At 37.7% G+C, this 13316-nt stretch overlaps 1 protein-coding gene across 1 annotated transcript; it reads left to right on the top strand.

The window, feature by feature from the left end:
- LOC110463885 (zinc finger protein 91-like) lies at window positions 1-13002 on the top strand. Its single transcript, XM_021518797.1, has 4 exons — window positions 1-85; window positions 4560-5968; window positions 11174-11180; window positions 11507-13002. The coding sequence occupies exons 2-4, from the start codon at window positions 4873-4875 to the stop codon at window positions 12525-12527; spliced, it is 2124 nt and encodes a 707-aa protein (XP_021374472.1). The 5' UTR covers window positions 1-85; window positions 4560-4872; the 3' UTR covers window positions 12528-13002.
- The last annotated feature ends 314 nt before the right edge of the window (window positions 13003-13316 follow it).

The raw sequence follows: 13316 nt of genomic DNA, 5'->3' as shown, positions 1-13316 counted from the left end.
GCCTATCGTGGACTTCCGGTGTAAACTGAGAAATGCAAAGAGAAAATGAGGTATATATTTTGCTGGCTGAGACGGATTTTGATTGGTAAATAAGCTATTCGCAAGCATGTTTATGGGTCCATTTTATTTGTATCTTCCGCACTGTGCTACAAACATAGAACGATAGAAGCAGTTTGGTATAATCAGCTGATAATCGTGCATGAAGACACAAGGGCATGGATCGCTTGAAAAATAGGAGTCTCATATATACTATTTGTTAGTGTAGGAGACCCCTATTTTTTAATAGGCACTTTTTAATTTTTTAATATTATAAGCACGGAATTAGATAAGTCTATTTATCTAAGTCCGTGTTGTGAGTAAAGCGATACATGCCCTTGTGATCGAAGAATGACTCACTAGGTAGCCCTGTCAATAATAGTAACGTTGCTTAAAAATATCAGGTCGGGGAAAACCACTAACTTGTGTATACTACGCAAACTCGCCTATTATACGCCAATAGGGGTATGGATTTGTTACTAAAAATAGCCAAAATCACTTTAATCTGAACCTTTTCATTTTTTTTGTCAAAATCCTATTTATTCAGTCATGAAAAATAAAACAAATGCAAAAATAAACTTTATTTGCGTATATGGAAAAGTACCAAAAATAGATGCAATACTTCCGGTAAAGTTACATCAAGTTTCTAAGTAGCCAACGCTTTCAGTAAACATCTTTTAGCAAAATATTATTTTCCTTGTTAATTAATGCGATTTTTAATAATATCTTGCAAAAGTTACTGTAAAAGCGATTTGGGTTATTTTTAGTAACAAATCCATACTCCAACTGGCGTATAATAGACGAGTTTGCATATTATACGCAAGTTGGTGGTTTTCCCCAACTGTATATTATGCTCGGTGTAACGACAGACGAGTCTAGTGTCTGTTGTATAAACATCAGGGAAACTGTTTATTGAAAATATTGATGTTTTTGTCTGAAAGGTTATGTAGGATAATGAACTCGGCAAGGAAATAATAAAATATACAGAGTGGCGACATGTATATCACAATTAACTAATCATGAAGCTAAACCAGCTTTGGGCATGATAAGAGTTTTGTCACTGGAGTGATTACGCCTAAACCTGTTTGTACAGTTTATACAGGTAAGATCATACAAGTTTTGCAGGTTATATAAACCTTCAATTACAAACTAAGATGTAGCCTTGTTGGCTAATTGTACCTACATTGTAGTGTGTCCCATAGAATTATGTCATAATTGTGGAAAAATGAAGCTGTTCGTACTTATATAATTAACAAGATGGATTTCCAGCGACCAGGTACACAAGTGGAACCGGGTAATTTCGCCCTAAATCCTGATGCACTATGGGTCCTTTTGCCCTAAATCCAGTTCGTCCAAGGTTATTTCACCCTAATAGAAATACATATTATAAGTTATAAATATCAGTTGAAATGATTTAAATCATTAAGAACACTTCTTTTTTCGTGTATCACAAACAACTGTGCTGTCAAGAAAATTTCATGCTGGTGGATGTGCAAATCTGATTTTAAGTTTGGTCGACAAATCTAACAAGTCTAATGACTAAAAAGGCTAAGGGAGACTATGAAAACCTTCAAATGAGACCGTATTAGCCATACACATCAAAACAGGAGTAAAACAGCTTCACCCTAAAAGTATTTATAGGGCGAAACAACATAGTGCGAAACGACCCTAGGGCAAAACAACCCGACACCTGTGCAAGTGGGAAGTGGGGTTCATGATAAAATCCTAGTCTGTCTCTGTGACTCAATTTTGCATATGCTATTGCAGCAGTGCCTATGTCTTTTTCCTTTAATCTTTGTGTACTTGATAGGGGGATATTCGGACTGTGGTTATGATTAAAACAGGTGTTTTTGGGGAAAGGATTTATAGGGAAAAGGAGTGTATCATTTTTATACGACCGTCAAATTTGACGGTAGTATTATGGTATGGCGTTATCGGTCCGTCCGTTTGGCGTAAACTTTATTTGTCCGGCAATCTCCTCCTTCATTTTTCAACCGATCTATTTGAAACTTGGTATACATTATAATCATGATATGAAGTTGTGTCTCCCTTAAAAGAATTTTGATTCAACGATTTTTGCAAAATTTATTGCCTTTTGTTCATTTAAGTATTTGATTTTTGTCCGAAGATTTTCTCTTACATTTTAAAAGCATATATCAGCTAACCACTCTTAGAATGATGCAGATCTTATTTCAATGTAAAAAAGTATATAACACTATAAGGCATTCGACAGGCGTATTTTGTTCCGCTCCGCGGTACTCTTGTTTTTGTATTTGTCAGAAGTGACTTTTTAAATGGGGTGTCGGATACCTTGATTCCAATACTTCCTTTAAATTCTAGTCCTAGAAACAAGTAGTAACTATTGGTCAATTGGCCCAGTTCCACTACCACTACATGCATCTTCGCTAACCAAGTGTTCGCTTCGTATACACTCCCCGAAGTGAATATGAAGTGAACACTTGGCTAGCGAAGATGACTACATGTGACTCTTCACTCCTTTTTATACGACAGTCGTATAAAAAGGAGTGAAGAGTCGCATGTAGTCATCTTCATTTCAACGGATCTCTTTGAAACTTGGTATAATTTATAATCATGATATGAAGTTGTCTCCCTTAAAAGAATTTTGATTCAACGATTTTTGCAAAATTTCCGTCGGTCCGTCAACTTTTCCTTTAAACCTTTCACCACTGTAGACCATAATGGACTCATCCAGATCAATGCATGGTAGAGTCTACTAAAGTAACATAGGGCTGAAAGGGTTAAAACGCTATTTGTCCCAGTAGATTTTGACCAAATTTGGTCAGGAGCATCTTTGGGGGAAGGGGAACATATTTTGTATAAATGGTGTGTGGCCCCCATGGGGGCTGAGGTGCGGGGCCCAATAGGGGAAATATAGTAAATTCTTTGAAATCCTTCTTCTCCTGTAGGAATGAAAGGATTTGTTCCATATTAAGTCTGAATCATCCTAGGGTGAAGGGGAACCAATTTTGTTTAAACCGTTGGTCTCGCCCCCCTGGGGCCTGGGGGGCGCAGCCCAATAGGAGAATCATAGCATTTTTTTTTAAATCCTCCTCATTCTGTAGGAATGAAAGGATTTGGTCTGAAGCATTCTTGGGTGAAGGGGAACCAATTTTGTATAAATGGTGGGTATGGCCCCCCTGGGGGCTGAGCGGCTGGGCCCAATAGGGAAAATATAGCAAATTCTGTAAAATCCATCTCCTTCTGTAGGAATGAAAGGATTTGTTCCATATTTGGTTAGAAGCATCTTTGGGGGAAGAGAAACCATTTTTGTATAAACCGTTGGTCTGGCTCCCCCAGGGGCCTGAGGTGAGAGACCCAATAGGGGAAACATAGCAAATTATTCTTTAAAAGCCTTTGGTCCATATTTTGTGTGGAGTATCCCTGGGTAAAGGGAAACAAATTTTGTATAAACGGTGGGTGTGGCCCCCCTCGGACCTGAGGGGCGGGCCCAATAGGGGAAATAGAGGTAAAACTTTTAAAATCCTTCTTCAACCATCGGGATTAAGGGATTTTATCCTAATTTGGTTTAGAGGATCCTATGGCCAAGGGGACACAATTTTGTATAAGCAGTGGGTGTGGTCTCCAAGGGGGCAGAAGGACGGGGCACAATAGGGGAAATAGAGGTAAATCTTTTAAATCCTTCTTCTACCATAGGGATGAAGGGATTTCTTCCAAATTTGGTCTGGAGGATCTTGGGCAAAAGGGACTCAATTTTGTATAAACAGAGAGTGTGCCCCCCTCCCTGGGACAGAATTGGCGGGGCCCAATAGGGGAATTCGAGGTAAAACCTTTAAAATCCTTCTTTTACCATAGGGATAAAGGGATTTTATCCTAATTTAGCCTGGAGCATCCTTTGGCCAAGGGGACTCAATTTTGTATAAGCAGTGGGTGTGGTCTCCCAGGGGGCAGAAGGGTGGGGCCCAGTAGGAGAAATAGAGGTAAAACCTTTAAAATCCTTCTTCGACCATCAGGTTTAAAGGATTTTATCCTTATTTAGTCTGGAGCATCCTTGGGCCATGGGACTTATTTTTGTATAAACAGTGGGTATGACCTCCCTAGGGGCATAGGGGTGGGGCTCTGTTTGAAGTTTGTTCTCGCTATATCTCAAGTACTGGATGGTTCTTTCTGAAGATTCATATGTTCTTACCTGCCATTGAGTGCTATATCTTTATTTCCTACCAATTATTTTAAACACATTCAGGTGAGCGATACAGGCCCTCTGGGCTTCTTGTTTATAGCATATCAGCTAACCACTCTTAGAATGATGCAGATCTGATTTCATTGTAAGAAAGTATATTTATTGCATTTGACGGGCGTATTTTGTTCCGCCCATGGTACTCTTGTTCTAAATCCTTTCCAAAAAACAAATTCATGTATTTCATTGTACATGGTATTAATAACATTCATCAATTTTGAAATAGGTATACATGTACAATGTATCAAGATTGTCATACAATGTATCTATAACTGTAAGTTTTTAAGGTCTATTTTCTCTGTTTCAGATATAGATCAAATGATGATCTCAAGAAAATATTCTACCTAGGAAATCAAATCAAGTTTTCTTTTCTTTTGGATCCACCTTGCTGTGAAGAGGTGAGGATCATTGAAAAAGAAGTTGTAAGAAAAAAACTTAACCTGTCAAACTTATTTGTTTGTGAGAACATATGCTAAATCATAAAGGAAAATAAATTGTCATATATATCCAATCAAGTAAATTAATAAGTAATAAGATAGAACCTTGTTCTGGATGTGTCCAGTAGATACACATGTAATTCAACACATGCAGATGCAGTATCTGTTGTTAGCATTTCAAGAATGGAAAAATCTTATCCATATACAGAAGATCTGAAGAGTGAAGGAGTTGAAAAAGAAACAAGTTTTGAAGAAAATAGTCTTCACTGCTGTGATGTCTGCGGTAAGGGTTTTACGCTGGCACATGCACTAAAACGTCACCACATGACACATACAGGAGATAAACCATACAAGTGTGATGTTTGTGGTAAGGCGTTTAGTCAAGTGGGTAGCCTAAATAGACACAACAAGATTCATAAAGGAGAAAAACCACACAAGTGTGATGTCTGTGATAAAAGTTTTTTTCAGACATGTGACTTACAGAGACACATTAGAACACACACTGGAGAAAAGCCATACAAGTGTAATATCTGTGGTACAGGTTTTAATGTCATCACCTGCCTAAAGTCACACTACCGGATACACACAGGAGAGAAGCCATACAAGTGTGATACCTGTGGTAAGAACTTTGCAAAAGTATGTACACTTCAGACACACCAAAGGATACATACAGGAGAAAAGCCATACAAATGTGATGTCTGTGGTAAAAGATTTAATCAGGCAGGTAGTTTAAAGATACATTACATGTCTCACACAGGAGAAAAGCCATACAAATGTGATGTCTGTGGAAAAGTAGTTAGTACAACAGGCAGTATGAAAAAACACCTTCTGATGCATACAGGAGAGACACCATACACGTGTGATGTCTGTGGTAAGGGGTTTATACAGAAATGTAACCTGAAGATGCACTCTATGATTCATACTGGAGAAAAGCCTCACAAGTGTGATATCTGTGGGAAGGGGTTTATTCAGATAGCTAACCTACATGCACACCAAGCTGTACATACAGGAGAGAGACAATATGAGTGTAGTGTTTGTGGGAAGATGATCAAGACATTAAGAAACTTTAGGACACACCTCAAATTGCATACAGGAGAGAAGCCGTACAGTTGTGACGACTGTGGTAAGGGGTTTGATCAGGCCAGTGACCTACAGAAACACATCAGGACATGTACCAGCACGGGAAAGAAGCCATACAAATGTGATGTCTGTTGTAAAGGCTTTATAAAGAAATCTAACTTGCGTGTACACCAAATGGTACATACAAAAGATAAGCAATAAGATTGCGATATTTATCAAACTTAACGAGAAACTCTAACACATCCCAGTAAACACACAGTGTGGCATTGTGAAAATATTGTGACTCCTCAGACAAAGAGTAAATACATATGTGATCGACATAGTTCCAGATAAATGCCACTAAAGTGTATTGTTGGTGTTAAGAATTTTTCCAGAGTGAAGACCATGGCATCACTGGCACGGTGACAGTGCAGGATACAACAGACAGTATAAAGAAACAGCTAAAATCTTAAATTCTAAATCATAAATCAGTGTTTTGTGTGTATATGATTTTGAAAACTAATAAATGTAGAAAATCTAAATCTACATTTCTGTTCTGTGTATGAATGTCTTCATTATGTGTTCTTAGTCCAGCAAGTGCCTGTAAGCCTATGGCCCGACTTCTGTTGTCTATTGTCCACTTCTACACTGTGTGATGGCCCAAGTGCCTGTAAACCTATATGGCCCGACTTCCGTCGTCTATTGTCCACTTCTACACTGTGTGATAGCCCCAGTGCCTGTTAGCCTTTGGCCCTACTTCTGTCATCTATTGTCCATTTCTACACTGTGTGATGGCCCAAGTGCCTGTAAGCCTATATGGCCCGACTTCTGTCGTCTATTGTCCACTTCTACACTGTGTGATGGCCCCAGTGCCTGTAAGCCTTTGGCCCTACTTCTGTCATCTATTGTCCATTTCTACAAAGTGTGATGGCCCCAGTGCCTGTAAGCCTATTGCCTGACTTCTGTCATCTATTGTCCATTTCTACACTGTGTGATGGCCCCAGTGCCTGTAAGCCTTTGGCCCTACTTCTGTCATCTATTGTCCATTTCTACAATGTGTGATGGCCCCAGTGCCTGTAAGCCTATTGCCTGACTTCTGTTGTCTAATGTCCATTTCTACACTGTGTGATGGCCCCAGTGCCTGTAAGCCTATGGCCCGACTTCTGCCGTCTTTTGTCCATTTCTACAATGTGTGATGGCCCCAGTGCATGTAAGCCTATGGCCCTACTTCTGTCGTCTAATGTCCATTTCTACACAGTGTGATGGCCCCAGTGCATGTATGCCTATGGCCCGGCTTCTGTCATCTATTGTCCACTTTTACACTGTGTGAGGGCCCCAGTGCCTGTCAGCCTATTGCCTGACTTATGTTGTCTATTGTCCATTTCTACACTGTGTGATGGCCCCAGTGCCTGTATGCCTATGGCCCGACTTCTGTCATCTATTGTCCACTTCTACACTGTGTGATGGCCCCAGTGCCTGTAAGCCTATGGCCCGCCTTCTGTCATCTATTGTCCATTTCTACACTGTGTGATGGCCCCAGTGCCATTTAAGCCTATGGCCTGACTTCTGTCATCTATTGTTCATTTCTACACTGTGTGATGGCCCCAGTGCCATTTAAGCCTATGGCCTGACTTCTGTCATCTATTGTTCATTTCTACACTGTGTGATGGCCCTAAGTCATCTCTCATTAATGCTTTTGATTTGTTTAAATGGCTTTTTCTTTATATAACATGGAGTTTCAGCATACTGATATTTGACCTGTTAAGCATGCTGTGAGAAAGAGATACCAAGTTTTTTCAAATGAATGAAATTTACCAAATGTCAAGGTCACAGGTCACCATATATATATATATTATATTATATTGAAGTAGTTTCTTTCCTCATATATATATATATACAAGGGGCAAAGAAGTAATTCCAACAGTGTGGACAAGTTTAGGTTGTCAAATTTTCCATTTGATCCAGTGTTATATGGGATTATACTGTATGTTACCTCTTTGACCCATATATATATATATATATATACATGTATATGTGTGAAACTCTTGAAATTAAACCTGAATTTCTAAGAGGCCTAATTTCCTGACATTTTGCCAACCCTGTGCTGGATGAAAGACTATAAAGTTTCCATGGATCATAGGTGTTAAAACTCAGGGCTAGCTCTGGGTCTTGTTTCAGTTTCGCCAAATTTTAATTTGTGCACAAGAAATCAATAATTGAAATGAATTATATTTTCTATGTTTTATGACCCAAAAAATACTTTGGAACCATTTCTGTATACAAATAGCAGAGTCCTAATGTCAACACTTTTAGCCTGTAATGATCGGCAATGTTTTTTTGTGGATGAATGACCTTAACTTATTTTCAAGGTATCAAGTGTGTTTAAATTTGGTCATATACTTTTGAAATGAGCCAGGCACTGGGGGATATGATATTTGGCCTGTAACATGCTGAGGTAAATGATTATTAACTTTGTTTAAATGAATGACATCCACAAGCTTTCAAGCTCAATGTTGTTAACTATGTTAAAATTTTCAATCAACTTTTTCTGAACAAACATGAAATCTAAGATCATGATATATTGCCAGTAAGTAGAATGCTGGGGTGAAGCTTGTTCAAATGAACGACCAAGCGCATTGTCGTTATGTTCAAATGAACGACCAAGCCCATTGTCGTTTAAGCAGGTGTAATGTGTTTATCATGATGACAATAATCCATGTACCACGTTGACAAACTATCATTATATATATATATATAACACATATTATTGTAGCCAGAGTTTCCTCTGGCCCTGACACCAGACTTGGACATTTTGACAGGTAGATGTCTGGTCGAGTTTCCTTAGGCCCTGACACCAGACATGGACATTTTGACAGGTAGATGTCTGGTCGAGTTTCCTCAGGCCCTGACACCAGACTTGGACATTTTGACAGGTAGATGTCTGGTCAGTTTCCTCTGGCCCTGACACCAGACTTGGACATTTTGACAGATCTACCACCAGACATCTATCTTTCAAAATGTCCAAGTCTGGTGTCAGGGCTAGAGGAAACTCAGGCTAGTATAATGCACCTCAAGTTTTCAAAAGCATGGCCTATAAAGGTTGTAAACATAAAGATAAAAAAACTAACAAACATAGGTCAGTGTCAATTTCAAGTTCACCATAATATTATATACAATATTTGCAAAAAAATGTAGAAAAGTCTATTTTTGTTTCTCAATTTTGAAACCCAAAATCTAGCATTTAAGGACAGGTAATTTTGTTGACTAAAAAAATGTGGCACCACCAACCATATATATAAACTACCAATATGTTAAGTACAACAGATTATGACGTCTGGCCCATGTTGATTGGTCGATTGGTTAAGGAGATAAAAAAACAAAAACACGTCGAGTGCAATAAAGCAGTGATTTTTTGCTAATCCAAAATTAAAACCCGGTCTTTGGTTTACAGTTTACTCTTTCAAAGGTATTTGCAGCGTACGTGTAATCTCCTAACAGTTCTGCTATAAATATATGTTATCGTAAAGAACGACTAATATAAGACTTCTTCCAGAATCGAAAAGTCTTTTAAATAACAGACACATAAAGAAATAAGAATTGATTTGCAACACCCCAGACCTGTTTCTCCACGGACTTCATCTAATTCCGTGGTTTCTCTCTTTTCTCGATCGCTGTATGTCCACACGCTGTCTTTTTGGGGGTGTCTCCGTAACTACCACAGGGACTTGATAATTTGTTACAGCTATATTTGGACCTAAACTAGTTCAGAGTAATTTTACATATTTTAGGGGTTTATTTCCATTTTCGATAAAAATGACACTGATCATTGGGTGTGTTATTTTTACCGGAAGTCTATCTAAACCCCTAAAGCATGTAACAATACTCTGAACACCTTAGTTTAGGTCCAAATACAGCTGTCACAAATTTTTAGGTCCCTGTGGTAAGCACCAGTCTTCATATGATCTTCATTAGCTGTTGCATTGGCGTAAAACCTCGATCACAACAAAAATAAAAAAACCAGAGCTACGATTTTCAATCCGATTGTGATGTTTGAATGTTGCTTGATATAAATTATACGTTGATGTTACGTACACCATTCATTACGCGACACATTCAAATCACAGATTCTCAAGAATATAATTTATATAAAGAAGTATGAGAAGATCGTGGGGTAAGGGATCATCCGGCCCCCCTCTTTCTGATATCAAAAAAGAATTAATAATACCAAAGACAATGAAATGGCACATCTTTAAATGTCCATAGGATGAGAAACAGTTACATATTGCCATTAATATCAAATTTATAGAATGTATTATTATGTAAAGAATAATTAAGATTTTAAAAAAAACATAATAACAGAAATGCAACCCTACCCCCAACACGCCACGCAATTTCGGGATACATTTTATCATGATTTAAGCAATATTCAGATAAGTTTAAGCAAGGACATCGCGTCTAGGTCACGGCTGTCACTTGAAACACCATTAACCAAGAAGGGCAAGGTCATCAGTTTGATCATGCTCATTCTGCGTTTGTATTCTACTAAAATTTTGGAATCTAGCAAATTTACTGATCTGTAATTTTTTGGTGTCATGTCAGTAAATGAGAACAAAATCATTTGTCTTTACTTAGGAATTGAAATAAACAAAAACAGTATCTTTAAAGCCGAATTCATTTTCTTTCAAAGATGTCTTGACACGTCTCTATTCCATACAGTATCTAGTTATTTTTAACATTTGAACATCGCTTAGATACAATTTTCTAATAGAACTTTGATCGTTACGATGTCACGATATCTGCTTTTTTCCCATATGTAGTACGAGACAGTAAATCACAATCGCAGTTAAATATGGGATAAGTCTTATAACCCGAGGAATCCCAATATTTTGTTACTGTACTGTAATAATAATACTTTATAAATTATTGATGCAAGTACTTTTAGTTCATCCTTTGAATGAGTTGCCTTGTCATCAGTTATCTAGTACAAATTGGTTTTATAGAAACAAGTACTTAGAACGTGTACTCAAAAGGTGACGGGCCTTTGTTAAATTGTTACCCGGGTCCCTTTTCCGTGACCTTTTATGAAATCTATGGTAACATTACTGAAAGAATTATTAATTTTACGTAGTGGTTTTTATAAGATACGACAAGTCCATCTCGGAATTAAACAAATAGCACTTGAATGATTCATCAAAGTTTTAAAATAACTCAACGGAAAGAACTAGAAAGATTGTAGTGGTTTTTTTTATATATATTATAAGGTGAAAATCTTAGATTCAAAATCATCCTCATTGACTTCAAGAAAAATTACCTGAAGATATACATGTACATGTGAAATAGACGGAAAGTGTTGATGAACTTTACTTTTGCACTGGACTATATGTCTAGTTTTCAGCTTATAATGCGTTTATTTTCTTTATTTCAGATATAAGGTGAGATTCTTTCGTAAAAGTTAATCTTTTTTCCTGGAACCCTTTTTTTATCAACTTTGCTGTGAAGAGGTCAGGATCGCAGAAAAAGATTCCCGAACATCAGAAAATCGAAAAGATTCATTCCAAAACTAGACTGCCATTGTTGAGTTTATGTTAAATCGTTAAAAGGGGAATAAATGATAATAAAACTCGGTATATCATATGGACGAACCCCGTCGGGATAACCGTGGAGTGTATGAATGTAATACAACATGTGCATTTGTGATGCAAGTCATTAGCGAGTATTGATCAATCTTCTGTACAGAAGACCATATTGAACAGTGAAGGAGTTCAAGGAAAATGTTTGAAATAGAATGTTGTTTCGAAGGAAATACGACCAATACAGTGGAAAAGCCATACGATTGTGATGTATGTGGTAAGGCGTTTAGTCAGGTGGGGTACCTAAATAAACACGCCAAGATACATACAGGCGAGAAGCCATACACGTGTGATGTCTGTGGAAGGAGGTTAGGTTCGTTAACCTGCCTGAAGTCACACTATCGGATACATACAGGAGAGAAACCATTCGTGTGCGGTTTTTGCAGTAAGAGCTTTTCGAGGGCATGTACACTACAGGCGCACCAACGGACACACACAGGCGAGAGGCCATACCAGTGTTCTGTCTGTGGTAAGGAGTTTAAAAGTACAAGCAATCTAAATATACACTACATGACACACACAGGTGAGAAGCCATACAAGTGCGATATCTGCGGAAAGGAGGCTACTACGAAAGACAAAATTAAGCAACATCTTTTGATGCATACAGGAGAGAAACCACACAAGTGTGATGTCTGTGGTAAGAGGTTTAATCAGGCAGGTAATTTAACAACGCACCTTAGAATACATACAGGAGATAAGCCATACTCTTGTGATGTCTGTGGTAAGGGTTTTTATCAAAAAGGTAATTTGCAGATGCACTTTATCACCCATACAGAAGAGAAGGCATTCTCGTGTGATATTTGTGGTAAGGACTTCAGTCACAAATGTAATCTAACGATGCACCTAAGGACACATACGGGAGAGAAACCATACAAGTGTGATATCTGCGGTAAGGTGTTTAGTAGGACACAAAACCTGCGGTCACACAATAGGACACACACAGGAGAGAAGCCTTACAAGTGTGAAGTTTGTGGTAAGGGTTTTATTCAGGGTGGTGACCTACGCAGACACCTCAGGACACATTCAGGAGAGAAACCTCACAAGTGTGATGTCTGTGGTAAGGCATTTATTACAAAACAGAATTTAAGTGTTCACCAAACGACACATGCAGAGAAGGACAATATGAGTGTGATGTTTTTGGAAAACTGATAAAGCCAACAAGACACGCCCCTTCTAATTAGACACACACGTATTACGGACTCCCGGAGGACGATGCCTGTAGCAACGACCTTGTTCAACTTAATCATTGTAGCTATTTTTAGGCATTGGATTATGTTGACTGTTTTAAGACATTGTTGGAGTATTTTGTCAAATACAGTGGCATTATAAACAACCCAGAACGTGATAAACTGTATTTTATCACACACATGTAATGTAGTTGTGTTATCCAGTTAATATATACCATTATATATATGTCACATTATTTTTATGTATTAACTTTGTAATATGATCTATCAGCCCTGTGATTGGTTGTAAGTTTCGATTGTTTTACTTGTGACGTCACGCCAAGGACAAGTACATGACTTACAGACTTGCGCACTTGAGTTAGAATGGCGGCTTTTTACATTTCAAGGTTGCATGAAAATTGTCGTTTTACACGAATAATTGCCACGAAAATTGAATATGTGATAAAATGGATCTTATACTCGTTTTCATTTCTTATGAAATTTATAAAACTCGTCACGAAGTTTTCATTTTAGCTCGCCAGAGGCTCGCTAAATTGAAAAATTCTTAGACTCGTTTCATAAATCTCATATGAAATGGAAACTCATGTAAGATCGTATATATATTTCAGTGTTTAAAAGTGTATATACGATTAATGGAAAATAAACATTCTAGATGTAGAATATCAAATATAATTTATATTTTGTATTAATTGAGTTTTCATCTTCAAAAACTGGCGATTAGTTTAAAAGTCTTAAGTTCACTTCATTTGCA

Source organism: Mizuhopecten yessoensis, unplaced genomic scaffold, assembly GCF_002113885.1.
Source record: "Mizuhopecten yessoensis strain PY_sf001 unplaced genomic scaffold, ASM211388v2 scaffold10939, whole genome shotgun sequence".
Lineage (NCBI taxonomy): Eukaryota > Metazoa > Mollusca > Bivalvia > Pectinida > Pectinidae > Mizuhopecten > Mizuhopecten yessoensis.
Note: the sequence above shows the minus strand (reverse complement) of the source record. Positions and strands in the feature narration are given on the sequence as shown.